This window comes from Erinaceus europaeus, chromosome 7 (genome assembly GCF_950295315.1).
Source record: "Erinaceus europaeus chromosome 7, mEriEur2.1, whole genome shotgun sequence".
NCBI lineage: Eukaryota > Metazoa > Chordata > Mammalia > Eulipotyphla > Erinaceidae > Erinaceus > Erinaceus europaeus.
Genome location: NC_080168.1, coordinates 117,555,359 through 117,583,288, shown reverse-complemented (window position 1 = coordinate 117,583,288; position 27,930 = coordinate 117,555,359). Strand labels below are relative to the sequence as shown.

General features: G+C 45.4%; 1 protein-coding gene across 3 annotated transcripts in view; it reads left to right on the top strand.

Annotated features, from left to right (window-relative positions):
* Positions 1–24,050, top strand: part of PCED1B (PC-esterase domain containing 1B) — a 38,907-nt gene extending 14,857 nt beyond the window's left edge. Inside the window, exons 2-4 of one of the 3 annotated variants that reach the window (XM_060195496.1) lie at positions 1,141–1,618; positions 15,891–16,076; positions 22,383–24,050. In XM_060195496.1, the coding sequence (XP_060051479.1) occupies positions 22,504–23,853 (1,350 nt within the window). In that variant the 5' untranslated portion in view covers positions 1,141–1,618; positions 15,891–16,076; positions 22,383–22,503 and the 3' untranslated portion in view covers positions 23,854–24,050. Of the gene's footprint in view, positions 1–1,140; positions 1,619–8,814; positions 9,377–15,890; positions 16,077–22,382 lie in introns of those variants that run through there. The other 2 variants (XM_060195497.1, XM_007516255.3) reach the window with 2 other exon arrangements.
* The last annotated feature ends 3,880 nt before the right edge of the window (positions 24,051–27,930 follow it).

Genomic DNA, 27,930 nt, shown 5'->3' with positions numbered 1-27,930 from the left:
GGTGGCACTTTGGACTCTCCAGCCTGCGGTTCCAAGTTCAGTCCGTGGTGTCATGTGTCCGAGTGATCCTCTGCTTCTCTCTTTCTCAAATAAATCAAGATTTTGTTTTATTTTAATCAGAGGGAAAACAGGTCAAATGGTAGCTCTGGATGCCAAGAAGTACAGCCTCTGTCCTGTGAGGAGAGGGCCCCAAATTTGATCTCCAACATCACATGTCCCACGGTGATGTTCTGCTTCTCTCTTGTTAATACATACAATAACAAATGTAAATACTTAAAACTGCAAAATAATTGTATCACTCTAGACAAAAAGATATGGATGTGTGGGAATCATTTTTAAGCCCCATGCTGGTCAATAAAATGACATTTTTCAAGAAATGACTATTGTGTCATTATATACATGAATTTATTTAAAGAGCCTATTTTTAAAACAAACAAACAAACAAACAAACCAAAACCGAAGTGTACAGGGCAGGCACTTTCAAGACTGCTGTAAAATCCATTACTCTTTCCTATTGTGTCTTTTCTTTCTTTCTTTTTTAAATGCCATAGAACAACTCTGGCCTCTAATAGACTACTTACAGAAGCTTCACTGTTTGGAGAGAAACTTTTAAAAATTCATTTCCTCATTTCTCATTTATTTTTTTCTTTCTTCTGTTTCATTTCCTCCTTCTCTTTTATCTTGCATTCGCAGGGTGAGGCTAGCTCTTACATATAGGAAACAAAGCCTCCAGTGGTTCATCTAATCCCAGGACCAGGACCAGGACCCTTCTATGTACACCTCCCCATCTAAGCTGCCAGCTGGTTTCCAGAGGAGAGCCCTTGTCCTGACTCCACCACTGTGTTTACCTGAGACCAGCAGCTGAGACCTGTTTCACTCCCTTCACACACATACCCACACCCCCACACACCCCCACAGCTGTGGAATGAGCTTTTCCTCAACTCACAGGGCCACAGGAGAGAGAGGCAAGTAAAAGAATCTGAGAACCATTTGGAAACCAGGACATACCACCCCCTAAAGTGCGAGATTATTGAGCAATGAGAAATTCATTAGAAAGGAAGCAATATTTCTCTTTGTTCTTCCCTCCTCCCCAACTTATTTATTTATTTTCCTCCCAATATCTCTCCTGCTTCTTGATAGCTTTCTCAGCCCTGAGCACGCCACACAAGCTAAGAGAATTAAGATCTGAGAGTCTGAATTGTTCAAACAAAACCAATGGTGAATGGGTATTAGTTCCAACCAAATTACGGAGAAGTGTGAAATGAAAACAAGACCAGAGGCAACTTCTGGGAAGATGCTTTATTTTGGATTGACTGACTACTTTGTGTTTTCATGTTTGCCAAAGTCTTCAAGCTCTGGGCACCGGTCTTCCAGTTGCTAGTGTAAGAAAACAAATGCTGACTCGTGTCATTTGTCCCAGATGCCACCGGAAATGACATCTTCCCCCCCCAGACACTGGTTCACAAATGTAACAGCACCCAGCAGTGAATTTTACTGCCTTGCTGCCCACACTGCTCTCCAACCTGACACTGTTCCGGATCCACAGTCGAAAGGAGTCTGTCAAGAGATCTAGAAGCAACTGAGAGGTATATGTCTTAACCACCAGCTGCCTTAACAAGTAAGTACTTTCCAGCCTCCCACTTTACGTAAACACGAGTTTTGCCTTTCTGGCTGGCCTTTCCTAGGGTTCTAGCTCTTTACTATATAGAGAAGGAGATCCCTCACCCTAGCCCACTTCGCTGAGTAACATTACCTTCATTTGGTACTAAGAAGGATTTCTGAGTGATAAACTGCTCGGTCTCTGAAAATGTACTGCTGAAAGGAAACAGCCCACTGTGAACTGGAGAGAGAGAGAGAGGATGTGAAGCATCTATTATTGTCTGTGCAATCTTGTATGTTGTGGTTGACCACAAAGACTTGACATCACTTTGACTTCCAGCTCTGCTTTTTTGTAAAGTGGAAAAATGGGTAACCTTAGGCAGATGACTCAATCTCTACTGACTTCTTAAGTGGAATAAAAAAAAGTGCCTAGCACAGAGTTAGAGTGAGTATTAAATAATGTTACTGAATCACCTATATTGATAGATTAAGTTAGTGGCACTAAATAATAAGTTAGTACAAAGGAGATAGCTCAGTATGTTAGAGCACGGGAATGAGCATGCCTGAGGACCGAGAGGCCCCAAGTACAATCCTGGTACCACCGTAAACCACAGACAGCTGAGTAGGGTACTGACATTACTGTTACTCTAACATAGAAGTGTTAAAAGTAAGTAATAAGGGGCCCAGTAGTGGTACACCCAGTTGAGAACACATATCACTATGCCCAAGGACCCAGGCTCAAGCTCCCAGTCCTCATCTGCAGGATAAAACTTTACAAATAGTGAAGCAATGCTGCAATCTCTCTCTCTCCCTTTCTAAATCCTTTTTTTTTTTTTAAAGATAGGCCTGACTTCTTTGTATTTATTTTCTTTTTTAAAATTCTCTTTATTTATTGGATAAAGACAGCCAGAAATTGAGAGAGATGGGGGAGACAGAGAGGGAGAGAGACAGAGAGACACCTGCAGCCCTGCTTCACCACTAGCAAAACTTTCCCCCCTGCAGGTGGGGGCTGGGGGCTCAGGGCTCGAATCTGGGTCCTTGCACATCGGCCCATGTGCGCTCAACCATATATGCCACCACCCGGCCCCATTCTCTCTCCCTCTTTATCTCCCTCACCCTTTTCAATTTTGTATCAAAAGGAAGGAAGGAAGGGAGGGAGGGAGGGAGGCAGGGCCTGGCTGCTGAGTGGAGGATTCATCCTGTAGGCACTGAACACCATCGGTAACCCTAGTAACCATTAAAGACAAACAAACAGGGCCCGGTGGTGGCGCACCTGGTTGAACATGTGTTACAAAGAGTAACAAGTAAAGACCTGAGTTCGGCCCCTGGGTCCTACTTGCAGGGGGAAAGCTTTGCAAATGGTGAAGCAGGGCTGCAGGTGTCTCTTGTCTTTTTCTTCCTCTATCTCCCCCTTCCCTCTCAGTTGCTGTCTCTGTCCAATAAATAAATAAATATAATAATAAAATAAATAAATAAAACAGTTAAATATTTTACTGAATTGGAAAAGTCCCTTAACTACTAAGTCTCACTCCAAATTACTGCTGGGGTGAGTCAGAATAGCAGCAACTTAGTTTGGTAGAGTTTCCAGAATATTTCACGTCATTTTTACCATTAAACCTCAAGGAGGGAGTTCGGAGCTGTGGACTCCCATTGGTCACTGGGAAGTGGAAGACAAAACATCAAGCCGAGCGGTCCCATAGGCCTTAGAGAAGCTCCTTGCCCAGACTTAGATCCAGAGGGAGAAAAGCCGAAACTTAGAAACAGGCCTGGTATCAGACTAGTTCACGCGGTCATTCTTCTGTTGTTACCCATAGTGCAGACAGTCCCTGTGGTGAGATAGTACACAAGCAAAGTGATTAAAGGAAACATTAGTTCTTTGTTTAAGGGAGGAGGAGGGGAGCTTGTGTTCTGAACAGTCCTTGCTGAAGTGGCAGAGGAACAAAAAATGTGTAGTGATAGAGAACAACTCCTGTTGGTATTGTTCAACAGTCAGGAAAAGGGAGTAATGCCTATGCTAACCTCCACCAAACTACGGCAAAGGAGATTGAGATGGGAGATAATTCCATCCAAATGTGTGTCTGTCTCTGTGTCTTTTACCCTTCTGTGCTTTATGCTGTACTCTGGAACTCTCGGAAAGACTCAGAAGATACTTGAGGGCTGGAAATCTCCTGTCCTAACACATGCGTATTGATGCCATAGGAGAAATTAGACAAGATGTATTTCTTGACCAAGGAAGGCAAAGGGAGAGTTTGTGCTAGGGAAAAAAAAGCACATCCCTCCAGTGACAGATAAAGAATGTATAATTTATAATTTTTTAGCTATGGGGCAATGTATTAATCATTTTAAACATATATATTAATTTATTAATTTACTGGATATGGAGAGGAACTGAGTTGGAAGGGGGAACTAGGGAGAGAGAGAGAGAACAGCTACATCACAGCTTCACCGCTCACGAAGCTTCCCCCCTGCGGGCAGGGACCAGGGACTTGAACCCAGGTTCTTTCCTGTGGTAATCTGTGCGCTCCACCAAGTGCCCCACAGCCCAGACCCCTAGTTACCACTTCTTTTGAAAGGGTGGAGCATTTTTTTGGAATTGCAGGGGTGTGTGTGTGTGTGTGTGTGTGTGTGTGTGTGTGTGTCCATAAATAGTTCTGGAAGTGTCATGGCATAAATGGATCGGATGCATACTATTTAAATGAGAATCTCCTCTGTTTCACTCTAATTTCTACTCCCTTGCTCCAGGAACTTAGTTCAGATTTTTTTTCTGTTACCCTTTACCAATTTTAAATGATAAGAAAAAGGGATTATGGGGTATACACTACAGTTCATCAATTTTTTTTTCCTGCTACCTGAGTAGCCAGTTCTCCCTCTCTCCCTTTATTCCTTCCTCTCTCTCTCTCTCTCTCTTTTTAAATAGGACAAAGAGCAATTGAAAGGGGAGAGAGAAAGACACCTGCAGACCTACTTCACTCCTTGTGGAGCAGTCCCCCTGCAGGTGGAGAGCAGAGGCTCAAACCCAGGTCTTTGCCCTTGGTAATATGTGTGCTTAACCAGGTGTGCCACCGCCCAGCCCCCATCTGTCATCAATTTTATTTACTGCAGTTAAACAACAGGGAAAGGGGATGGGATGTACATGGGTGCGTACACATATACATAAACAAACATGGAATTTATAGCCTATTTCATGATCTGGATTCAAAGTATTGCACCCCCCAAAAAAAAAAAAATACCACAGAGTTGCCCTTAATTTTCATTAGCTAACAGTGACAATATTGAAATAATAGTTTTATTTAACAAGCTTTTTTTGTGTAGTCCCCTAAAAGAAGCACAGAGGATAGAGGTCCCTTTTCCCTGGTAAGGGATGGATACACAGGCCATCGGGGTTGGGTGGAGAGGCAGAAACCCCACCTGCTGACTTGCTGATTCAGCCTAAGCCTTCCGCCATTGCTCAGAGTCTGTACTGGAGACAGAATTCCCAGACCCCAGCCCGCAATGTTGAAAGTAGCTAGCTAGTCATTCCTAGCTTCCCATCACCTTTTCTTTTTATCCCATGGGAACATTTTACTCAGCCACTGGTTAGAATCTAGACCGGTTAGTCTAAGTATAAACAGATTTGAAAGTAGTTTTCATGAAGCACTGAGTCTTTTGTTGACCTCCAAAATCCAAATAGCTAACTACTGTAGAAGGGTTATGAAGGAACGATCCCCTCCTGGGGTTTGAAGCGGGTTTCGGTGGAAAAGAATTTCAAGAGAACACAAGTGACAGGTGTGCAGTTTTTAAATCCGTCCTTTATTGCAGCTGTGTAAGAGTAAACTTACACTAGAAAGCTTGGGGACAGGGTCTCTGGACCTGGTCCAAAATGCAAAAGACCAAAAGAACTCCTCTCTATAGAAGCTTTTTGTTACTGATGTTGTCGTTGTTGGATAGGACAGAGAGAAACGGAGAGGGGAGGGGAAGACAGAGAGGGGGAGAGAAAGATAGACACCTGCAGACCTGCTTCACCGCCTGTGAAGTGACTCCCCTGCAGGTGGGGAGCTGGGGGCTCGAACCAGGATCCTTATGCTGGTCCTTGAGCTTTGCGCCACATGTGCCTAATCCGCTGTGCTACCACTGGACTCCCTGACCAGCTTGTTCTTGTTCTATCATCAACCAGTCAATAAATATTCACAGTAATTTCTGGAAAAGAAAGGAAACTGAACTCCCTGTTCATCGACTGCTTGCTGTATCATGAAAAAGGATTCAAACTGTGTTTTACTTTTGAACAGAGTAAAAGTGAAGTGCAAATATTTATTTCTAAATAATTATACCTTTCCCCCTAAATCTCAACAAATATTTTCATCTGAGTTGAAAAAGCCCAGTCTCTGGAAACACATTAAATAGAAAGTTTATTTAATCAGTGAGAAGATTCACTGTAAATATCAGATATTGCACTGGCTGAGCAAACTTGGGGAATTTACTTAACTTCTGCAAGACTCAGTTTACCCATCCATAAAATGGGGATACCAGTAGTTCCTACTTCAGTAGGCTGTGAAGATAGCATAGGTCTGGGGCAGAGTACATACTCATGCCTGCTGACTACGATGTGTAAGGCACGGGGGATGTGAGGGACACAAGAAAGAAAGACAGCAGCTTCTGCTATAGCAAGTAGTAAACACTGAAGTGGAAAGGCAAAGGGGGCAGTTAGCATATCGGAAAACAGGGCGAAGTGCTAGAGAGAAGCCCGTACCAGGGGAAAGAGATTTTTCTTTCTGGGACAGTAGAGAAGGCTGAAAGAAATGCATTTTAAGCTAGCAGTTAATATATATATATTTATTGGATAAATACGGAGAGAAACCAAGAGGGAAGGGGGAGATAGAGAAGGAGAGAGACAGAGCCAAACTGGCAGCAATGCTTCACTCTCAAAAGTTCCTTCCTGCAGGTTGGGACTGGGAGCTTGAACCCAGGAACTTGTGCACTCGACCAGGTGTGCCACCACCTGGCCCCCTAAGCTTTTTCTTTTCTTTTCTTTTTTTTCCCCTTTCTTTCTTTTTCCTCTCCCTCTCTCTCTCTCTCTCTCTCTCTCTCTATTTCTCTGCTTTTTTTTTTTGCCTCTGGGGTTATCACTGGGGCTCCATGTAGGCACTATGAATCCACCACTTCTTGTGGCCACCCTCCCCTCTTTTTAATTGGATAGGACAGAGAGAAACGAAAGAGGAACAAAGATAGACACCTGTAGACCTGCCTCGCCCCTCCTGCAGGCAAGGAGCCAGGGCTTGAACCTGAATCCTTGCGCTTAGTACTAGGTACGCTACTGCCCTGCTCCCCCTTAAGCTTATTCTTAAAGAAGGAACTTAAAGAATTTTAGTAGGGGCTAGTGAGATAGCAATAGATTCTCAAAACTGAGGTTCAAGGGTTGCAGGTTCAGCCCATGGCACCTGTAAAGCCAGAGCCTAGCAGTGCTCTGGTAAAGAGAGAAAGTTAGCATAGCAAATAAAACCAAAGTTAGGAAATTTGAAAACATAGATGCGTACTGTGAAAAAACATGTCTAAATGCTACAGTGCTTTAGAAAGTCTTTTAAATAAAGCAAGATGCATCTTTTATTTAGTTATTTATTCCCTTCTGTTGCCCTTGTTTTATTGTTATCGTTGTTGTTGGATAGGACAGAGAGAAACGGAAAGAGGAGGGGAAGACAGAGAGGGGGAGAGAAAGACACCTGCAGACCTGCTTCACTGCCTGTGAAGTGACTCCCCAGCAGGTGGGGAGCCGGGGCTGGAACCGGATCCTTAGGCTGGTCCTTGTTCTTCCCACCGCGAGTACACTTAACCCACTGCGCTGCCACTGCTTGACTCCTGCAAGATGCTTTTTTTTTTTTTCCCCTCCAGGGTTATTGCTTGGGCTCAGAGCCTGCACAACGAACCCACTGCTCCTGGAGGCCATCTCTTTTCCATTGTTGGATAGGACAGAGAAATTGAGGGAAAGGAAGGGAAGACAGAGGGGGGAAAAGACAGACAACTGCAGACTTGTTTCACTGTCTCTGAAGTGATCTCCTTGCAGGTGGGGAGCCAGGGGGCTCAAACCAGGATTCTTGCGCTTTGCACTATGCATAAGATGCTCTTTATTAATAGTTTTTTAAGGATTAAGAGCAATATATAAAACTCAAAAAACTTAACCATAAAATCAGAAAGAGTTGAAACTGGTTATTGTGCTTAACTTTCCAAAATGCATTGCAATGCCGTCCTCCCTAAAGCAGATTTTCAAGAACCGTATCTAACTTCTTGCTGCCAAGAAATGGTTGAATTGTCTTCTATCCAAACGATTGCTGGAAGACTTTGATATCTTGAGCATAGTGGAAATAGCCACTGTCTGAAAAAATAAAATTACTGGGACCAAGCATTTCAGGCGAGTTTTATTTCATTTCTACCTAGTTAACTATAACTGAAGTTTCAGTAATTAATTCTATTCTTAGATAGTTGACATAATTCATATACTAGCTCTCCGGAAAATTTATGGCCAATAGTTGTTGCCACCATTCCCATCAAGGGACCATTATTTACATTTGGGAAGACTGTTCAAAGGTCACAGGAAAATCATTTTAGGAATTCAGCCAGTTTGATGGGAGGCTGCATAGGTCAGGAGGCTCGAGAATTTGCAAGTGATAAGAAGCCTACAAAGACTAAATTACTCCATGCTCCCTCCCCCTTGACTCCCTGAGTATGTCTGGAACTTCGGAAACAAGTTTGGGCTAGCTAAATTTATTGAGCATTTAAAAATGGAGCAGACTTCAGGCTCCTGATTTTGTATATGCTAACTTAACCTTCGATACTAAAAAAAAAAAAAAAAAAGCCACGCGCATACACACAAACTAGTGTGACAATATTTTGTTTAAGAGATTTTTGTGATGCTCGGTGAGTACTTGCCCTGCCCGCAGACTCAGTCTAGCAAAAGGCAGAGGTCCTCGGCACCCCCCACCAGCGGTCCTTTACAGCCCCAATTCAGTCATCTGCATACAAATGGCAATTGATAAGGGACCGGACTCAAACTGAGAGGGGGTGGGGAGGAGCTCGGTTAATTAAGTTGGGGAAATCAGAAGTGCTCGGGAGGCGAGGGGTAAACAGACTTAAGATCACCTTATTAACTGGTACCCCGAGAGTGAAGGGGGTGTGGGGGGGGAAATTTAAAGAAAGTCGAGGAAATACAGAAGAAGCTGCTTAGTTGGGCCTTGGAAAGGACCAACATTTGCGGTGGGAATGGGGGGTGGAAGAGAAAGGGGAACCCATAAAGAATATCTTAGGAGGTGAGACTTGGAAGTCTTGCATGCCAGACTCTGGACCGGCTTTCCGAGAGGAGTAATCCTCCGGTGTTTCAGTGCAATTAAGGTGGAGAAGAAGTCATCCCAGAAAAGTGCGGTAAGAAAGTCGTTGGCCATTTGCTGACTTTTTTTTTTTTTTTTGGCTTGGTGGTGCTGGAAATCAAGTGAAGTCAAAAGGAGTGAGTGGGAGGAGCGGACCCAGAGACAGTGCAAACAACCTTTTTTTTTTTTTTTGAAAAGTGGCCTTGAAGAGGAGGCAAAAGATAGGACTGGCCTGGAGGTGGAGTCAAAGAAGTTCCTTGTATAAAGCATGGAACTAGAATGTGTTTAAAGCCTCAAGGAAGGCGCTTGCTTAGGGAGAGTGAGGACAAAGTAGAATGCATAATTAACCCCTCACTGGGGGGACATCCTGGAGCAAAGTTTCTGAGGAAGTTAAATGTGAGAGGGCTTGCAACCTGAGCTGAGGGATTATCTTCACGTCGGAAGAGGTATAGTTCTGGGGGTGGAGGAGGAGGGTGGGGGTGGACCTGCGGTCCCGAGGTTTGAGGGAGGTGTTGACTGCAGGCTTAGTTTTGTTTTTTGTTTTTCCTTTTCCTGCAACTTGGGCGGGCAGGGTTGCTGTACTAAGACACTGGTGCGAGCACCTCACCTTAAGCATTATTCAGTGAGGTCTGTGGCTCTAGGAACCGGCTCAGAAAGGTAATCAGCCCGCCGCAGGGCAGATCTGGGCTGGGCCAGAACCCACTTGTGACTTCATTTGGCTCCTGGAAGTGAAAGCCTGACCACTGTCTTCCGGTATCTTTCTCTCACCTAAGAGGAGTCACAGGTGGGGTGCTAGGCAAAGGTTTACGTAATGATTCACTGGACTGAAATCAGAGTTTTGTGTCTCTAAATTTGTTTGTTTACTTAAGGAGATTCTTTGGGGGGTGGTGGTGGTTTTTTTTTTTTTTTTGGTTTTTTCTGGACCAGGGTAACCTCGGATTTCTTCCCTTTGGTGGTGCCAAGGATTAAACCTGGGGCCTCTTGCATGTAAGACCCTAACTCTAGCTGACCCCCGCCCCAGGGAGGTTCATTTCAAAACAAAAGTTTGATGGTTCTTTGTAAATAAAAGCTCTTTATTTGGTTTTCAGCTTTTTTCTTTCTGACATGCATAAGTTTTTAAGTTTGCTATTATTATCTTTATCATTATTATCGTTATCACCAAAACTGCTCAGCTCTGGCTTGGTCTGCAGTGGTAGGCTACACCTAGGACTTCCAAACCTTGGAATCTTTTATATAACCACTAACTAGGGTGTCTCTCCAACCCTAGATTTTTTGTTTGTTTGTTTTTCCAGAGCACTGAGCAGGGGATTGAACCTGAAACTTCGGAGCCTCAAACATAAGAGTTTCTATGCATAACCATTATACTAGCCATCCTTGGCTCCCTAGATTTTGGGTTTTTTTTATAAAAGCAGTTACCTAACTAATATAAATTAAAACAAATTGCCACTAGGGAAAAAAAAGTTACCTGTAGATCAGATATTTCAGGTTTTTTTTTTTTCTTTTTGATTTGGTAACTTTCAGACTCTTGAAATGTTTGCAACTTTTGCAGAGGCTGGGTGGAGGAGCCAGATGCTGAGGGATGTGGATGCAGAATGACAGTTGTCACAGTCTCAGACGTGGATGCTGGCCACATTTTCACTGAACTGATTAAATGAGCTGTGGAGCTGAGACCTATTTAAGAGATGAGGGCATGGGTGGGGGAATAAAATAGGGTATGCCTATGACTGAGGTTTGGAAATTAGTTTCTATTGCATTATTTACTGTACTATTTCACAATACTCTTAGGTATTTTTTAAAATTTGCCCATAAACCACTCTTTGAAATAGTGAGTCTGCATTATTCTCCCCAGTCTTGTGGAGGAGTGAATACTAACTGTCTTGCCCTAAATCAATTCTCCTGAGAATTCCCAGTCAACTAGTATTAGACTTTCCCTAGAAGAGTTTGAATTGTTTGCTTTCTTTTTTTACTCTTCAAAACTTTGTATGACAGTTTGATTAGTTTTCAAAGATTATTGATTCCTTTATGTGAGCGAAGAACCAGATAAGCCTATGACCACTTCATCATAAGCTGTGCTATGATCCAACCCAGGACTTCAGTTTTCCTAATGAGCCACTTCGCTGGCCACAATACAATTTTAGGGTTTTGACAAGATAAAATTCCACTTAGAAAGCTAAGCTAAAGCCTAGAACCGAGGTAAATTATAGAGGTGAGTTCATGACAAAGGGGAAAAAATGTGTGTGTGTGTGTGTTTATTTATCTATTGATATTTATTTTGGATAGAGACAAATTGAGGTGAAAGGGGGACATAGGGAAAGAGGGACAACTGCAGTACTGCTTCACCTCTTGTGAAGGCCGCCCCTCCGCAGGTGGGGGATTAGGGACCTGTAGTGAACATGTAACCACAGTAACCATAGTGCGTGCACCTGCATAGTGTGATAAGACAGGTACATATGTATAAGCAGGATAAGGTGTCAACCCGAACCTGATTGGCCAGTGGAGATGTAACCTTAAAACCAGAGGCAAGACAGTGTAAGTAGAGGCTCAGAAACCAGCTGGATGAAGCACCTTCACCGTTACTGACCGGGATGCTGCCGGTGCTGCTAGAGACTTAAGCACACGCGGCCAGGCTAAGTAACTGCTTCCCCAGCTTCCAGAGCCAGCAGACGAAGGACCATCAGCTCGGTGACACAGCGACTGGTGAACACGTCCTGAGCCTTACCTGCGAACGGTTACTGAGTAAGGAGAGGGATCGGGTTGACTGTGTTGTGTGAATTGTGGGATCCCTTCTCTGGCATCTAAATAAGTAAAAATTACAGCTTAACCCCGACATGCTCTCTAAGTGAGTCGTTACTCTTCTACCTTGCCCGTGACAGGAACTGAGCCAAGGCCTTTGTGCACCCTAATATGTAGCACACTGTCTCTATGCCCCCAATATATCTATTTTTGTATTGTATCAGTTATTTCATTAAAATGTGAGGAAATCTTGGAAAGTTCAAAACACTAGTTTAATCACACGCACACACACACAAATGCCATTGGAAAGAAATAAGCTATTTCTGTTACCAATTTGCATTAAGATGGCTAGTGGGGGCTGGGTGGTGGTGCAGTGGGTTAAGTGCACGTGGCGTGAAGTGCAAGGACTGGCGTAAGGATGCCGGTTAGAGCCCTGGGCTCCCCACCTGCAGGGGAGTCCCTTCACAGGCGGTGAAGCAGGTCTGCAGGTGTCTATTTTTTTTTCTCCCCCTCTCTGTCTTCCCCATCTCTCTCCATTTCTCTCTGTCCTACCCAACAAGAACTATAGCAGTAACAAGACAATAACAACAAATTCAAACAACAAGGGCAACAGAATGGGAATAAATAGCCTCCAGGAGCAGTGGATTCCTACTGAGTCCTAGTTATAACCCTGGAGGCAAAAATAAATAAATAAAAAGGCTAGTCACAGCCTGGAAAGTGGCCCAGCGACTAAAGAGCCCAGAACTGGGTTCTATCCCAGGCACCACATAGGCCAGAAGAGGGCATTGCTTTGGTGTTCTCTCCCTCTCTCATAGAAAATAAAATAAATAAGGGTGTCAGGTGGTGGCATACCTGGTTAAGCACTCACACTGCACAAGGACCCAGGTTCAAGGCCCTGGTCCCTACCTGCAGAGGGAAAAGTTCAGGAGGTGTGAAGCAGGGTTGCAGGTGTCTGTCCCTCTGTCTCCTCCCCTCTCAATTTCTCTCTCTTTTTACGTAGCACTGCTCAGCTCTGGTTTATGGTGGTGCAGGAGACTGAACCTGGGACTTTGGAGCCTCAGGCATGAGACTTCTCTCTGTCTATCCAATAATAAAAAAATAAAAATAGTTCCTTTAAAAAGATGATCAGAAACTAGTGAGTACTAGCTAGCACTGGTGAGTGCTTTCTCCAAGTGTGTGAAGTAAAAGCCTAATTGTTAGTCTCTATGATTTAAGTTTTCTCAGGTCTTGTAAAACATGTCCTCAAAAATTTTCTCTAGTGTTTGGAGATCCTGACATATGCCCTTTTATTGTTTGGATATTGCTAAACTCTGGTTTATGGTGGTGTTTGGGCTTGAACCTGGGACCTCAGAGCCAGAGCCTCAGGCATGAAGAGTTTTTGTACGACCACTGTGCTGTTATTCCAACTCCCTGACTTGTTTTTGCATCACAATTCCTGTAAGTAAAGATCATTAAGAAAAACATTTCACCTAAGTTTTGCAAAACATTGATTAATGACAAACAAACGCTATGTCTTTGGTTTGTGGTAGTTTAACACAATGGCCAGTGATTTATAATTCAGTTTGTGAAGCTATTAAAAAGTTAATTTTCCCAAACATAATGCTAAGCAACTAGCCTGAAAGTAATTTATTATAGTAGTAACATTTATTTATTTTTTTTTTCCAGAGCACTGCTCAGCTCTGGCTTATGATGGTGGTGCAGGTGATTGAACCTGGGACATTGTAGCCTCAGGCATAGAGAGTCTGTTTGCATAAACTTTATGCTATCTACCCCTGCCCAGTAGTAACCATTATTTATTATTTTTTTATTTTATTTTATTTATTTATTCCCTTTTGTTGCCCTTGTTGTTTTATTGTTGTAGTTATTATTGTTGTTGTCGTCGTCGTTGGATAAGGACAGAGAGAAATGGAGAGAGGAGGGGAAGACAGAGAGGAGGAGAGAAAGATAGACACCTGCAGACCTGCTTCACCGCCTGTGAAGCGACTCCCCTGCAGGTGGGGAGCCGGGGTTCCAACCGGGATCCTTATGCCGGTCCTTGCGCTTTGCGCCACCTGCGCTTAACCTGCTGCGCTACAGCCCGACTCCCAGTAACCATTATTAATGCATTATTTCTATCAGTTACTTAGCAAAAACTCAGATTTTGCTTTAAAGACAGAAAAGCATGAAACTGCTTTAAATGTGAGGAGCCATCGTGAAACTTTCAAAAAATGATTTTTGTCTGAAATCATCAATTCAATGATCTTCTGTGCCTTCTCTCTCTCATGCCTTTGGTGCTTTGTTTGCATACATCAATTTGAGCTGCTAGCTCCTTTATTTATTTATTTATTTATTTATTTATTTATTTATTGCCTCCAGGGTTATTATCACTGGGGCTCGGTGCCTGCACTATGAATCCACTGCTCCTGTGGCCTTTTATTATCTTTTTTCCCCCTACTGTTCTTGTGGCCATTTTTTCAATATATATATATTTTTCTTTTGGATAGGACAGAGACTGAGAGGGGATGGGAAAATAAAGAATGAGAGAAAGGCCTGCTTCACTGCTGTGAAGCGAGCCCCCCCCCCCCCCCGCAGGTGGGGAGTGGGGGCTCGAACCGGGATTATTGCATGGGTCCTTGCGCTTTGTACTACCATGCGCTTAACCCAGTGCCCCACTGTCCAGCCCCCTCCCTTTAATATTTTTTTAGTTGACTTTTTTGCTCATCTTGGAGGTAAAGCTTGCCTTTTCACTTATTTATATTTACAATAACAATAAATTATTTTTTATTTTAGACAGAGACAGAGGTAGAAGGAAAGTTTGAGGTCACGGCACCGAATCTTTGTTCAGTGTGGTGGTAACCAGATATGGCGAGGGGGGCTGAGCTTGACCCTGGGTCCACACATGGCAAAGCAGCGCACTGCCCAAGTGAGCTATTTCCCCGGCCCTACAGCCTGCCCCTCTTTGTGCCACAAGGGTTATCACTAGGGCTCAGAGCCTGCACTTCAAACCCATGATCCCAGTGGCCATTTTCCTTTTTTAAAAAATAATTTTTAATAATTTTTCATTATTTATTTTAGGATAGGATAGAATTTGAGAGGGAAGGGGGAGACAGAAAGAGACCGAGAAAGCACCTCCATACATTGCTGCTTCAACGCTGGTGAAGATACCCACCCCTGCTGCAGGTGGGGACCGGGGGCTTGAACCTGGGTCACTGTGCACTGTAACCTGTGTGCTTGACCACCACTCTGCTCACTCTCTTCTCTCTCTCATGAGATAGAACAGAGAGACAAATTGAGAGGGGAGGCAGAGATAGAAAGGATATATATACCTGCAGACCTGCTTCACTGCCCGGGAAGCTTCACCCCCCAGCCTGCATGTGGCCAGTGGAGGCTTGAACCCAGATCCTTAGGAATGGTTAAGGTGACCACTCAACCAGGGGGCCCACTACCCCCCCCCCCCCCCCCCCCCGCCAGCCCTAAGCCTGCTTTTTTTTTTTTTTTTACCAGAGCACTGTTCAGCTCTGGTTTATGGCAGTGTGGGGGTTTGAACCTGGGACTTGAGAGCCTCAGGCATGAAAGTCTCTTTGCATAACCATTATGCTATCTACCCCCACCCCTAAGCCTGCCTGTTAAGATGCCCCATGCACTGCAGCACAATTTCAGATTCTCAATAATTCTGAATAATTAAATGAATGAGTCAATCTAATTACAAAACAGCTACCAAAACCAAGGGAGTCTAGCAGTTTTGAAAAGAAGAAGAAGAAAAAAAAAAAACCTGGTCTGTTTTCAAATCTTATCTCATTTTTATGATTTAAAAACAGCTTTGGAAATTTACCAACCTCTTTAGGTCAGAAAAAAAAAAAAATTGCGCTGTCCAAACCGTTATTCATTCACCCCCTTAAGAAGCCCCTGTCGGGGGGCGGGGCCCCGGCTCAGAGCACCGCGCCGCCGCCAAGGACCTGGTTCGAGTCCTGGCTTCCCCGAGTGCGGTGAAGCAGGTCTGCAGGTGAGTCTCCTTCTCGGTCTCCCCACCCTCCTCAATTTCTCTCTGTCCTATCAAATAAAAAATAATAATAAAAAAAAGGGGGGGGTGGTGGAGGTGGTGGTGGTCGAAAACGGCCACTGGAGCGGTGGATTCGTGGCGCGGGCGCGCTGAGCCCCAGCGGCAACCAAACCAAAAGCCCTTGTGTTTATGTGAGTGTTTGTGTGTTTGTTTGTTTGTCTGTTTGTAATACTTGGCCGCCTCGACAGTTCTTTGCCAGGCGGTGGTCCTGCTCGTCGTGCTGGAGCTGCAGTGTGCTTGCCTTTCAGCTGCTGCCAGCACCGCCTCCCGGCCCCGTCCCGTCCCGCCCCTCGCTGTGTCCTGCAGCCCGGCCTGCGTGGGAACCGCCGGCTCCGGGACTCGATCTGCGGCCGAGCGCGTGCAGCCGCGCCCAGGTGGGTTCCGTTCGCGGGTCAGGGCACCTGTGTGCTCACACTTCCTCAAACGCCGTGAGACTCTGGAGTGCGTAGGATTTTTGTTGTGGTTATCCAAAGCCTAGCCTTTTTATTTTATTACTTCGCATGTGTCTTGCTCGAGATTCCAGTATGGGCTGAGAGAGATTTTTCTCTCACCCACATCTCCTCCCTCTTACCTTAATTTTTAAATTTTATTTTAAAAAGTTTTTTATACTGTTTTATTTATTTTATTCTTGTAGGCTTTTCTTTCTTTTTTTTAAAGTTTTTTTCAAATTTTTAAAAATATTTTATTTTATTTTTGAGAGAGACACAGAGAGGAACACCAGAGCACTGTTCACCTCTGTCTTATGGTAGTGTGGGGGATTGAACCTGAGACTTTGGAGCCTTAGGCATGAGAGTCTGTTTGCATAACCATTATGCTGCACCCTATTTATTTTATTTTTGAGAGAGATACAGAGAGAGAAAGACACAGAGAAACACTAGAGCACTGCACAATTCTGGCTTATTGTGGTGTGGGGGGTTGAACCCAGGGACTTTGGAGCCTCAGGCATGAGAGTCTCTTTGCATAACCATTATGCTATCTACCCCCACCCTCCCTCTTATTTGTCCTGAGCAGGCAGGGCCTATGGTTGCCTGGTTATGAGCTGGGTCAAGGAACAGCACAAAATCCTCTTCCTGTCTCTTTGATGGGAATTAGGATGCAGGATGTCCCCCGTACTTTAAAAAAAAAGTCTTATGCAAGAAACCAGTGCTTTGGAACCAGTGGCTTGGAATCCTAGCTCCTTCATAGCAATCTCTCTTTCTTATGTAGAGTGAATTATTTCAAAACTAGGATAGTGCTTGTAAAACATTCATGTTACATGTAAGCCACTGAACTTCATTTTAAAAATATACTTTAATGTATTTATTTCAGAGAGAGAAGACACTGTTCAGCTCTGGCTTATGGTGGTGCTGGGGAGTGAACCTGGAACCTTAGAACCTCAAACATGAAAATCTTGCCTAACCATTTTGCCGTCTCCCCAGAATTTTGTTTTATTCACAGTTTTTCCATTTGCACCACTTGATCTGACCCTCACAAAACACTGCTACATATGCAGCATAAATATTGTAACCCCTTTTTGTGGATGCCAAATCTGATTATGAAGCTTGTTTAGAAATTATAATAATGAATTAAGTGCTAACTACGAAGTACTTCATATTACATCTACATATCACTCGAAACACTTTACAGTGAATCTCCACCTCAAATTGATGGAGTACTAAAAGTTCCATTTTACAGGTGAAGAAAACTAAGGCAGAGAAAGGTTGGATGGAGGGCAGGGCAAGGGCTCAGCGGGTTAAGAGCACAAGGACTGCGCAAGGATCCGGGTTTGAACCCCAGGTTTCCCACCTGAGGGGGGTGGGGTGGGGTGGTTGCTTTCCAAGTGGTGAAGCAGTGTGCAGAGTGTCTCATTCTCCCTACCTTGCCCTTCCTCAGTCTCTCTCTGTCCTATCAAATAGAATAGGGAACAAGAAAAAAAAAAAAAAGGAAAAAAATGCCTGTCGTGGATTTGTAGTGCTGACACTGAGCCCCTGCGACAACCCTGGAAGCAGAGAGGGAGAGAAGTTTGGTGACGGTGACGTATTTGAGGACAGAGGACTAGCATAGCCCAGAGTTGGGGTTCGCCCGTAGACAGCATGACTCCTAAAGCAATGTTCTCTTGCAGACCTCGTAGCCTACATTGCTCAATAGCTTTAAGGGGAGGATTTCACTCAATATTCGGGAGCGCCCAGTTCCCATCTAGGGCATTTCTCCAACCCCCAGCTCCCGGAAAGGAACACATTAGGCCATGGTTGTGCCAGCACACAACACACCGAGCTGGTGTGTGGTGGGGACCCCTGGACACCCTGTGAATTCCCTGAGGAAAAGTCGCCTTGTCACATATTTCTCTTTGAAGATGGGGCCTGGGGCAGAGGAGCTCGGTTCATAAAGACCCCTGGCTGTTCACAACACCTGCTTATCCGTCTGGTCACTTAACACTCTATCCTTTGTATTTCAGTTCTCTATGATCATTTTTTTTATTGCCATCTGAAGAATGAGACCATGTTTTACTCATTTTTAAAAAATTTATTTATTTGTTCTCTTTTGTTGTCCTTGTTATTTTATTGTTGTAGTTATTGAGATCGTCATTGTTGGATAGGAGGAGGGGAAGATAGAGAGGGGAAGAGAAAGACACCTGCAGACCTGCTTCACCACCTGTGAAGTGACTCCCCTGCAGGTGGGGAGCCAGGGGCTCGAACCGGTATCCTTACGCCGGTCCTTGTGCTTTGTGCCACCTGTGTTTAACCCGCTGCGCCACTGCCCAACTCCCCTACTCATTTTATTTTAATTTTTAATTTTTTAATATTTATTTATTTGCGTTTTTGTTGCCCTTGTTTTTTATTGATGTTGTAATTGTTGTTGTTACTGATGTTGTTGTTGGATAGGACAGAGGGGGAGAGAAAGACAGACACCTGTAGACCTGCTTCACTGCCTGTGAAGCGACTCCCCTGCAGGTGGGGAGCCAGCACTCCAACTGGGATCCTTACACCGGTCCTTGCACACTTATTTATTTTTTTTAAGTGATTTTATTTATTAACATGAGAGAGAGCCAGAGCGTCACCCTGACAAGGTGGATGCCAGTTCTAGTTCATCTCCCCACATCCTGGTCAGCTGTTTGACTGGTTCTATGTTGTTCCTGTAGAGCATTTTGTAGTTCTTTGTAAGAGAGTGAATGTGCTGGAGATCCTAGGAGACTCAGAGTTTGTGTTGGATTTTTTTTTCTCAGGTAAGCAAGGGAAAGCTTATTAGGAAAAGATACACACGTTAGAGGCATGTGGACTCACAGGAAAAGCAGAAAGGCCTGGTGTCAGCATTAATTATATATATAAATATTTATTCCTTTTTTTATCCTTGTTTTATTGTTGTCGATATTGATGTCGTCATTGTTGGATAGGACAGAGAGAAATGGAGAGAAGAGGGGAAGACCGAGAAAGATAAACACCTGCAGACCTGCTTCACTGCCTGTGAAGTGACTCCCCTGCAGGTGGGGAGCAGGGAGAGCTTTAATTATATTTTTACCCTTTTTTGGGAGGGGCAGCTAACATCAAAGTAACCCTTCAGCAAAAAAAAAAAAAAAAAACTGGGGGGGTACAAGCCAATATTTTCAACTGTTTTCTATGTTCTTGTGACCAAGGAAAACAACAAATCCTATAGCTTCAAAAATTGAATGATAAGGAAATTTGTTAAATCTGCCTGTACTTGTCAGAATGTATACTAGTGCACAGAATCCTATGAGTTCAGTGGCTTCCATGTAAGTAAATGAAATGGCCGCCACTTTCCTCACCACTTGAGATCTGCTAGTGATCGTGAAATGTGCTTCTGTCTTTGACGCAGGGATGTCTATAAATTGTAAATGGCAGGTTAAAACTTTGTGTTTTAAATTTAATTTATTTTATTTATTTATTACTGGATAGAGACAGAACTTGAGAGGAGATAGAGAGGGAAAGAGATAGACACCTGCAGACTTGCTTCACCACTTGTGAAGCTTCCCCAGTACAGGTGGGGACCAGGGGCTTGAACCCGGGTCCTTGTGCACTGTAATGTGTGCATTTAGCCAGGTGTACTCCCACCTGGCCCTGGCAGGTTAAAACTTTAATATGTTTATGTTTAGAGGGCCAGTGGCTGTTTGATTATGGACTGGGTCAAAACCTACCACAAGACCCTAATTCTGATCATTTGATTTCTTTTATGTACTGGAAAGGTAAAACTTTTTCCTTTTACTAGGTTCAGTGTCTGGGGCACTGTGAATTAAAATAACAAAATGCAGATTTGTAAACAATTATTTGATTAACCGGAGCACCACTTAGTACTTGGGCCTGGGACCTCGGTTTCTCAGGCAGGGAGGTCTGTTCTGTAAGTTGCTGTGTTCTTCTCCCCTCCAACATGATACAGATTAACAGGAGATAAGGAGCACTGTGATTAAAGGTTCATTTTATTTGCCATATAGTGTTTCATCCAAGACAGAGAGTGTGCAGGGAGACAGCGTAATGGTTCTTCATATGAGATGGGTAGGGGGGAGGCGGGGGAGGCCCGAGCACCGCTGTCACATCCAGTGCTAGGGACTGAACCTGGAACCTCAGACATGGAGGTCCAGTGCTCTACAAATTGAATCATATACCCCTGCTGCAAGGAACACAGTTTATTCACGTTTAGATGCATGAGAGGTCACACACACAAAAAAAAATCCTGCAGGGCCAGTGAGATAAGATAGTTCATCTGAATGATACTCCTGCTCTTCATGCATGGGACCTGGCCTTAAGCCTGGAGCCCACCACACTGGATGGAACTGAAGTATTGCCGTATCTTCTCTCTGCCCCGTATTTCTGCACCTGGATCTGAAAAAATTGGCCTGGAGTGGTGAAGCCCCAGTGAAGGAAGGGAAAAGATATCTGAAAAGAAAAAAAAATGCAGATAAATGATTGGACTAGTAATAATGGGTGGGGGGGGGGATGGAGAATTTTGCTTCTCAAAATACAGGGAGGTAAACTAGTTGAAAACCTGGACTTTGCTGGCAAAGTCTGTTTAGCCTTAGACTTGGGATCGCCAGTCCTGTTTTCTTTGATGCTTCTCTGTGTAGTCGGGCAGGCACCATCCTGGAGGCATATGGATGCAGTGCTTTTATCTGGTAGATAAAGAGAAGGTGGAGAATCCTTCCTATGCCAGTGGGCTCTGTCATCTTTAGTTCCAAGTAGGCCTTTGCCAGAGTGGCATCTTCAGGAGCGACATAAGATAAAGCTCAGAGGGAGTCGGGCTGTAGCGCAGCGGGTTAAGCGCAGGTGGCGCAAAGCACAAGGACCGGCATAAAGATCCGGGTTCGAACCCCGGCTCCCCACCTGCAGGGGAGTCGCTTCACAGGCGGTGAAGCAGGTCTGCAGGTGTCTATCTTTCTCTCCTCCTCTCTGTCTTCCCCTCCTCTCTCCATTTCTCTCTGTTCTATCCAACAATGACGACAACAACAATAATAACTACAACAATAAAACAACAAGGGCAACAAAAGGGAATAAATAAATAAAATAAATATTAAAAAAAAAAAGATAAAGCTCAGAAAAGCAAGGCAGCAAAGCCAGCAGTGCGGAAGTGAGTCGGCAGCTGGAGTGCAGGCTTGCACCACACGTGTGGTTCATGTTCCTTTCGCCCGTTCCTTTTTTTTTTTAAATTTATTTCTTTATTGGGGAATTAATATTTTACATTCAACAGTAAATACAATAGTTTGTTCATGTATAACATTCCCCAGTTTCCCATTTAACAATACAACCCCCACTATGTCATTTATCATCCTTCATGGACCTATATTCTCCCCACCCACCAGAGTCTTAATTTTCGCCGGTTCCTTCTTTCTCTCAAGTAAAATGCATTTCTCAAAAAAAAAAAAAATTTGTATTTATTTATTGGATAGAGACAGCCAGAAATCAAAGGGAAAGGGGTGACAGAGAGGAAGAGAGACACCTGCAATACCGCTTCACCACTTGCAAAGCTTTCCCCCTACAGGTGGGGACCAGGGGCTCAAACCTGGGTCCTTGTGCATCGTAACATGTGCGCTCAACCAGGTGCACCACCAGCCGGCCCCTAAAATGCATTTTTTTTTAAATGGGTGGGAGATAGCTCATCCAGTCGAGTGCATGCCTTACCACGAAAGAGGCACCACCATATCCCGTGGGAACACCGTGGATGGCTGTGTCGTGGTACGGGTGGGGGGACAGAGGGAGCCCCTAGTTGAACTAGACGAGTGAAATGTTATTCCATAGATTTAAATGGGACGTGACTGAAGTCCAGGTCATAGAAACAGTCCTCAGATTGACTTGGCTGACATACAGGCCCTCATCTGGGCCACCCCTAAATTTGAAAAGGGTAAAGGCATAAAATGATCTGCAAAAATGAAGTTCTCTCGGGGGCAGGTACGGTTGGTTCTTATTAGCCAAGGACAGCCTGGGGCTTGTAAGTACTGACCTAAGCTCTCCCGAGACCAGGTCAAAAGAGACTTCTGCCTCCAGACAACCCTTGTTTTATTATTATGAAAATTAAGATGTATTTATTGTGAATGTGCTGGGGGCAGGGAGAGCACTGCTCAGCGCAGGCACAAGTGGTGCTGGGGGCTGAATCTGGGGCCACGGAAGCCTTAGGCATGCAGATTGGTACTGTAACAGCATGACCTGTCTCCCCACCCACGGACTCCCTTCTCGCTCTCTCTCTCTCTCTGCTCCCAGGTTTAAGTCCTTTGGAATCCTGTCCTGTGGGCACCTCCCAGCCATTCTGTCCTTGCTCTCCTAGCAATCCACAGACCCACACTGGGCCAGAGAAGGAGCCAGGCCTTGTGCCCTGGGCGCCATGGCCCCCCTGCTGACCTCTAGAGAAGTTCAGCAGCTGCTGCACAACAAATACGTGGTCATCATGGGGGACTCCGTTCAGAGGTCCGTGTACAAGGACCTGGTGCTCCTGCTGCAGAAGGACTGCCTGCTTACCCTCAGCCAGCTCAAGGGCAAGGGCGAGCTGAGCTTTGAGCAGGACGAGCTGTTGGAGGGAGGCCAGCTGTGCGCCATGCACAGTGGCATCAATTACCAGGAGGTCCGCCAGTTCTGCTCCGGTCACCACCTGGTGCGCTTCTACTTCATCACACGAGCGTATTCCAAGTACCTCAAGACCATCTTGAGAGACCTGCAGTTGGGTGAACAGCCCCCAGACTTGATCGTCATGAATTCCTGCCTCTGGGACCTCTCCAGATACGGCCCCAGGGCCTTGTCCAGCTACCTGAAGAACCTGGAGTACCTGTTTGGACACCTGCGCCAGGTGCTGCCCGAGTCTTGCCTCCTGGTGTGGAACACAACCATGCCGGTGGCCGATAAGATCAAAGCCAGCTTCCTCCCGGCCAACTACAAGCCCTATCTCAACAACCTGAAAGCCCAGGTGATGGAAGCCAACTTCTATAGCTCCACCGAGGCCTCAAAGCACAACTTCGATGTGCTGGACTTGCATTTCCACTTCCGCCTGGCCCAGCAGTACCGGCACACGGACGGGGTGCACTGGAATGAGGTCGCGCACAGACACCTCTCGCAGCTGCTGCTGGCCCATGTGGCGGAAGCCTGGGGTGTGGATCTGCCCCCCAGTGGTCGGGTGGGCAAGTGGATCAAGGAGGGCCCTGCTAGGAAAGGAGCTGGCCAGAGGGTGGAGACACGGGCTGGCAGGGGTGCCCTGGCCAGGTCTCGATCCCGACCCTACCCCCAACCCGGTCCTCTTATGCACAGAGCCCTGCTCCCTTTCCCGCCCCCATCCCCGCCCCCACCCCCGCCCCCACCCCCTCCCTATGGCCTACCTCCACCCCTACTCCCTCTCCCACCACCTCACTCTGTGCCCCTTCTTCAGTTGAGCCCGTTCCCCCGCTACCCCCCAGATGTCCATTTCTCCCCAGGCCAGCCTGGCCAGCCTGGTGAAGCCCCCATAGATTTCCACTCAGATGTCCCCTTAGGCCCCCAGTCTGGATTTACCATTGGTGCTGAGTTTATGTTGGACCCGCAACCACCTTCACTCCCCTACCCCCCACCCTGTTCCCAGCAGTGGGGCCCTGTGGTTCATAGAGGATATCCCCGGCTTCGGCCTCCTGCTCCTTATAGGTCTGGCAGGCTGCTGCCCAGGCCTTTCAAAAGAAGACCCCGTGTCCACCCAGAGCCGAGACCTCAGTAGACTGCTACCTCGGGCCTTTGTCTTCTGAACGTTGACTTAGGTCCCCTCGTGGGCTTCTCTGTCCATTCCCGTTGCCGGTTTGATGCATTCCTATGGGCTCTGTTCCTTTGACCCACAGTTCAGTAGCCAAGCATTCCAGCCCACCCACTCCGTACTTTTGTAAACAAGATTGGAATAAAGACATTATTTCTCAGAGGTGGCGGTCGTCAGGTATGTGTATATGTATGCATATTTAATGCTGCCTTTCCCTGGCATTTCCTGAGAGCAGAGTATTAGAATAATTTTGACATCTTTGTTTTATTTGTTCATTATTGGCTAGAGACAGAGAAATTGAGAGGGTAGGGGAGATAGGGAGAGAGACAGACAACTGCAGCCCTGTTTCACCATTCGTGAAGCTTTCCCCCTGCAGGTGAGGACTAGGGGCTTGAACCTGGGTCCTTCTTCTTCTAGCCTTTGCCCTTCTTCCGTAGCCAGTCAACAGGTCAGGTTGAAAGCTGTCAGGAGCTGCTTGTTGCTGGCTTTGAAAGTGACTGGGATCCATGTGGATTCAGTCGGCTAGGAAGGATCGTCAGTTTCCCCAATGAATGGGTACTCACGGGATGCACCACGAGAAGGTCGATCCAGTGCATCCCATCCTGGGTCCTTATGCACTATGATGTGAGCACTTAACCAGGTGCATCACCACCTGGCCCCTAGTTTTGACATCTTGATAAAACTGTTCAAAACGGAATTTCTCTGCAGTAATGTTGAGGCCTTCCACAGGATGAACCTGTTTCCTTACAAATAAAAAGAAGAGCGTTTTGTTTCACAGCTATGATTCTTGAGACAGATGGAACTGAGAACAAGGAAAACAACAGAGAAAAAACTGACATTTACAGACAAGAAATGCTGGGAATACTGTGAGAACCAGGTGGAGCGTGGTGAGGTTCTTCCCATTGGAAAATGGGGAACTGAGGAAAGGAATCTCCCTGTCAGACTTTCTCTTTGAGGTTGAGCTTGGGAGAGGAACAGACCTCAGTTTTCTGCCTCCCTGTTAGCTTACTCCCTGTCTCCAGAGACCCTGCATTTTTCTGCCTCCAGGGGCTCAGCATTCCTTAAAACATTAAGCCAGCTCCCCGGCCTCACCCTGTATTCCTTGATACACTGGCCACTCTCTTATTATCTGCACATCAGTGTTCTGCTGTGTCTAACAAATGACTTACGGTCTCCTCCCTATTTCCCCACCCATTCTGCTCATTTGATAGATTCTTTTTCTGCCCTCAAGACCCTCCCTGCCTGCAGGGTATTATTAATCCTACCAGTTGAACCCCTGGCAACAGTTGCTAAGGAAGTTCCTACCTTTCCCAGTTCCCTTTTTACCTTTCTCCGCCCTTTCCTATCCATGTATGGTATTGTCAAGCCACTTCCGTTTCCGACTTGCCACTTCCGTTTTCCGACTTTGAAGAGCTTGGGCGCTCGGATGAATAAAGATTTGAGTCGCCTTGCCACCACCAGCTCGGTTACTGGGTCATCTCTGTCAAGTGGCTGAGTGAGTAGCAGCCCCGGCTGCCTCCGGTCGTGTTCTCTCCAACACAGAGAGTCTGCGCACGAGAAGAGGCACCCCCACATTAGCCCGGCAAGGAAAATTGAGAGCAAGAGGGGGTAAACCACAGAGATACAGGGAGAAAGAGAGGAAGAGACCAGAGCACTGCTCAGCTCTGGATTGTGTTGGAGACTGAAACCTCAGACAGCAGTCTATTTTGCATAACTGTTAGGCTGTCACCCCAGCCCTCTATTCTTGTTTGTAATTTATTTCAATTTTAAATAATAGGACTGATCAGTGTACCATGGCAAATAGAAAACCAATAGGGGCAGGTCACCGTACATGATCATTTTATGCAAGTGATAAAAAAGAAAGAAATCCCATAGTTGTATAATCAGATGTCTGTTGGTTTGACATGAAGGGGACGGGTGTACATGACACTGTGGCTGACCAGATGTGTTCAATGACACCATGCATCACCGTTGCAGTATAAAAGCACTTCCCATTGGACTACTCTGACACCTGGCTGTGACTAACTCTTTGGTTTTGTAGTTAGGTAAGACTGAGGGCAGTGGGTAGATAGCATAATGGTTATGCAGAGAGACTCATGACTGAGGCTTTAATGCCCCAGGTTTAATCCCCCTGCACCACCCTAAGCCAGAGCTGAGCAGTGCTCTGGTTAAAAAAAAAAAAGGAAAAATGAAAACACTGAATGTTTAAGCCTAGTCACACTCGTCTAGTGAGCTGTTTGTATTTAGAGAAAAATTTTGTGACCAAAATTGTCCAAAATGCTGTCATGCAGAAATAAAGTTCATAAGGGTCAAAGAAATGGATGAGATCAGATATCTACCCTTCCCCCCCCAAAAAAAAAATTACATAGGTTTTTCAAATGGTGCCTGCACCACGAATCCACTGCTCCTGGAGGACCATTTTTTCCCCTTTTGTTGCCCTTGTTTTATCATTGTTGATGATGTCATTTGTTGTTGGATAGAACAGAGAGAAATGGAAAGAGGAGGGGAAGACAGAGGGGGGGAGAGAAAGACACCTACAGATCTGCTTCACCGCCTGTGAAGCGACTCCCCCGCAGGTGGGGAGCCGGGGGCTCGAACCGGGATCCTTATGCCTGTCCTTGCGCTTTGCGCCACATGCGCTTAGCCCTCTGCGCCACCCCCTGACTCCCAATTATAGGTTTTACGTCCACTTTCTATTATTTACCTTCCTGTCTCAGATCTGAAGCAACATCTAGCATCTAGTAAGTACTGGGTAATATTCCCCCCCCCTTTTTTTTAACTTTTTATTTTAATGAGAGAGATACAGAGAAAGACAAAAGCTCTGCTCAGCTCTGGTTTATGGTTGTGCTGGGGATTGAACCTGGGACCTTGGAGCTTCAGAGATGAGAGCCTTTTGCATAACCATTATGCAGATCTCCCCAGCTCTGGATAATAGTTTTTGCATGAAGAGGTGGAACATGAACGTCATTGATGATACTGCTGTGCTCTGGTCCCTCATAATGGACACTTGTTCAAATGTGTTCCTGCTGAGAATTCAACCCTCATCTCTAAGAAAACTATCAGTTGAGTTTTAGTGGTAGCGGGTTTGAAGAAATGCTCAAACAGCTTGATGCTCTAAGAACTTTAATCTATTTCAGTGTTGTCCTAGGGGCCCGAGTAACAGCTCAAGGAGCAGCTGGTGTGCCTCGGGGTGTACACTCAACAAATGCCTGACTATCCGTCAAGTTCTCTTATTTCCACAGTTGTGCTTGCCCCACTTAGCAGCGGCTTCAGGGGCTGCCACTTTCTTCACCCCTTGAACTAGAATACACGCTCCACCACTTATAATCCCTTCCACACATTGATTAAAGCCACTACCAGAGTGGGGGAAAAAAAGTCGTATCTCAGCTTTAAAATTGGGACAGATGGCTAGAAAGGACAGCTCACTGAGCAGAGTTCATGCCTTCCCTTGCGAGAAACCAAGGCTTGAGTCCCAGCACCACACAGAAAGTCCCTGGTACCATGGAAAGTTCTGGTACTATATTCCTCTCCCCTTTCCATCGGAATGCGAAACTACCCCAGCTTTACAATAGAACCAAATTATAAATTCACCTACCTCAGGATGGTTGTGGACAATACACTGAGTTAATTTTTACCTGTTTTCTTATTTGCTAGGACAGAGAGAGATTTACAGAGAGAAGGCAGAGAGGAGAGAGAGATACCTGCGATGCTGTCTCATCCCTTGTGAAGCTTCCCTCCTGTGGTGGAAAGTGGGGGTTTGAACCCAGCTTCTTGCACATGGTAATGTGTGTGCCTAACCAAGTGTGCCACTGCAAAGCCCCAAGTTATTTGTTGTTTTTTTTTTTGACCGGAGGTATTGCTGGGGGTTTTAAGTGGAGAGTGAGTTCACTACTTCTAGCGACCATTTTGTGTCCCCTACCCCTTTCTCCCCCCTTTATTTGAAAAGACAGAGAAATTGAAAGGGGGAGGGAGAAGATAAGGAGAGAGACAGACAGACACCTGCAGTACTTGAACTAGGTCCTTGGGCAAGGCAAAGTGTGCTTG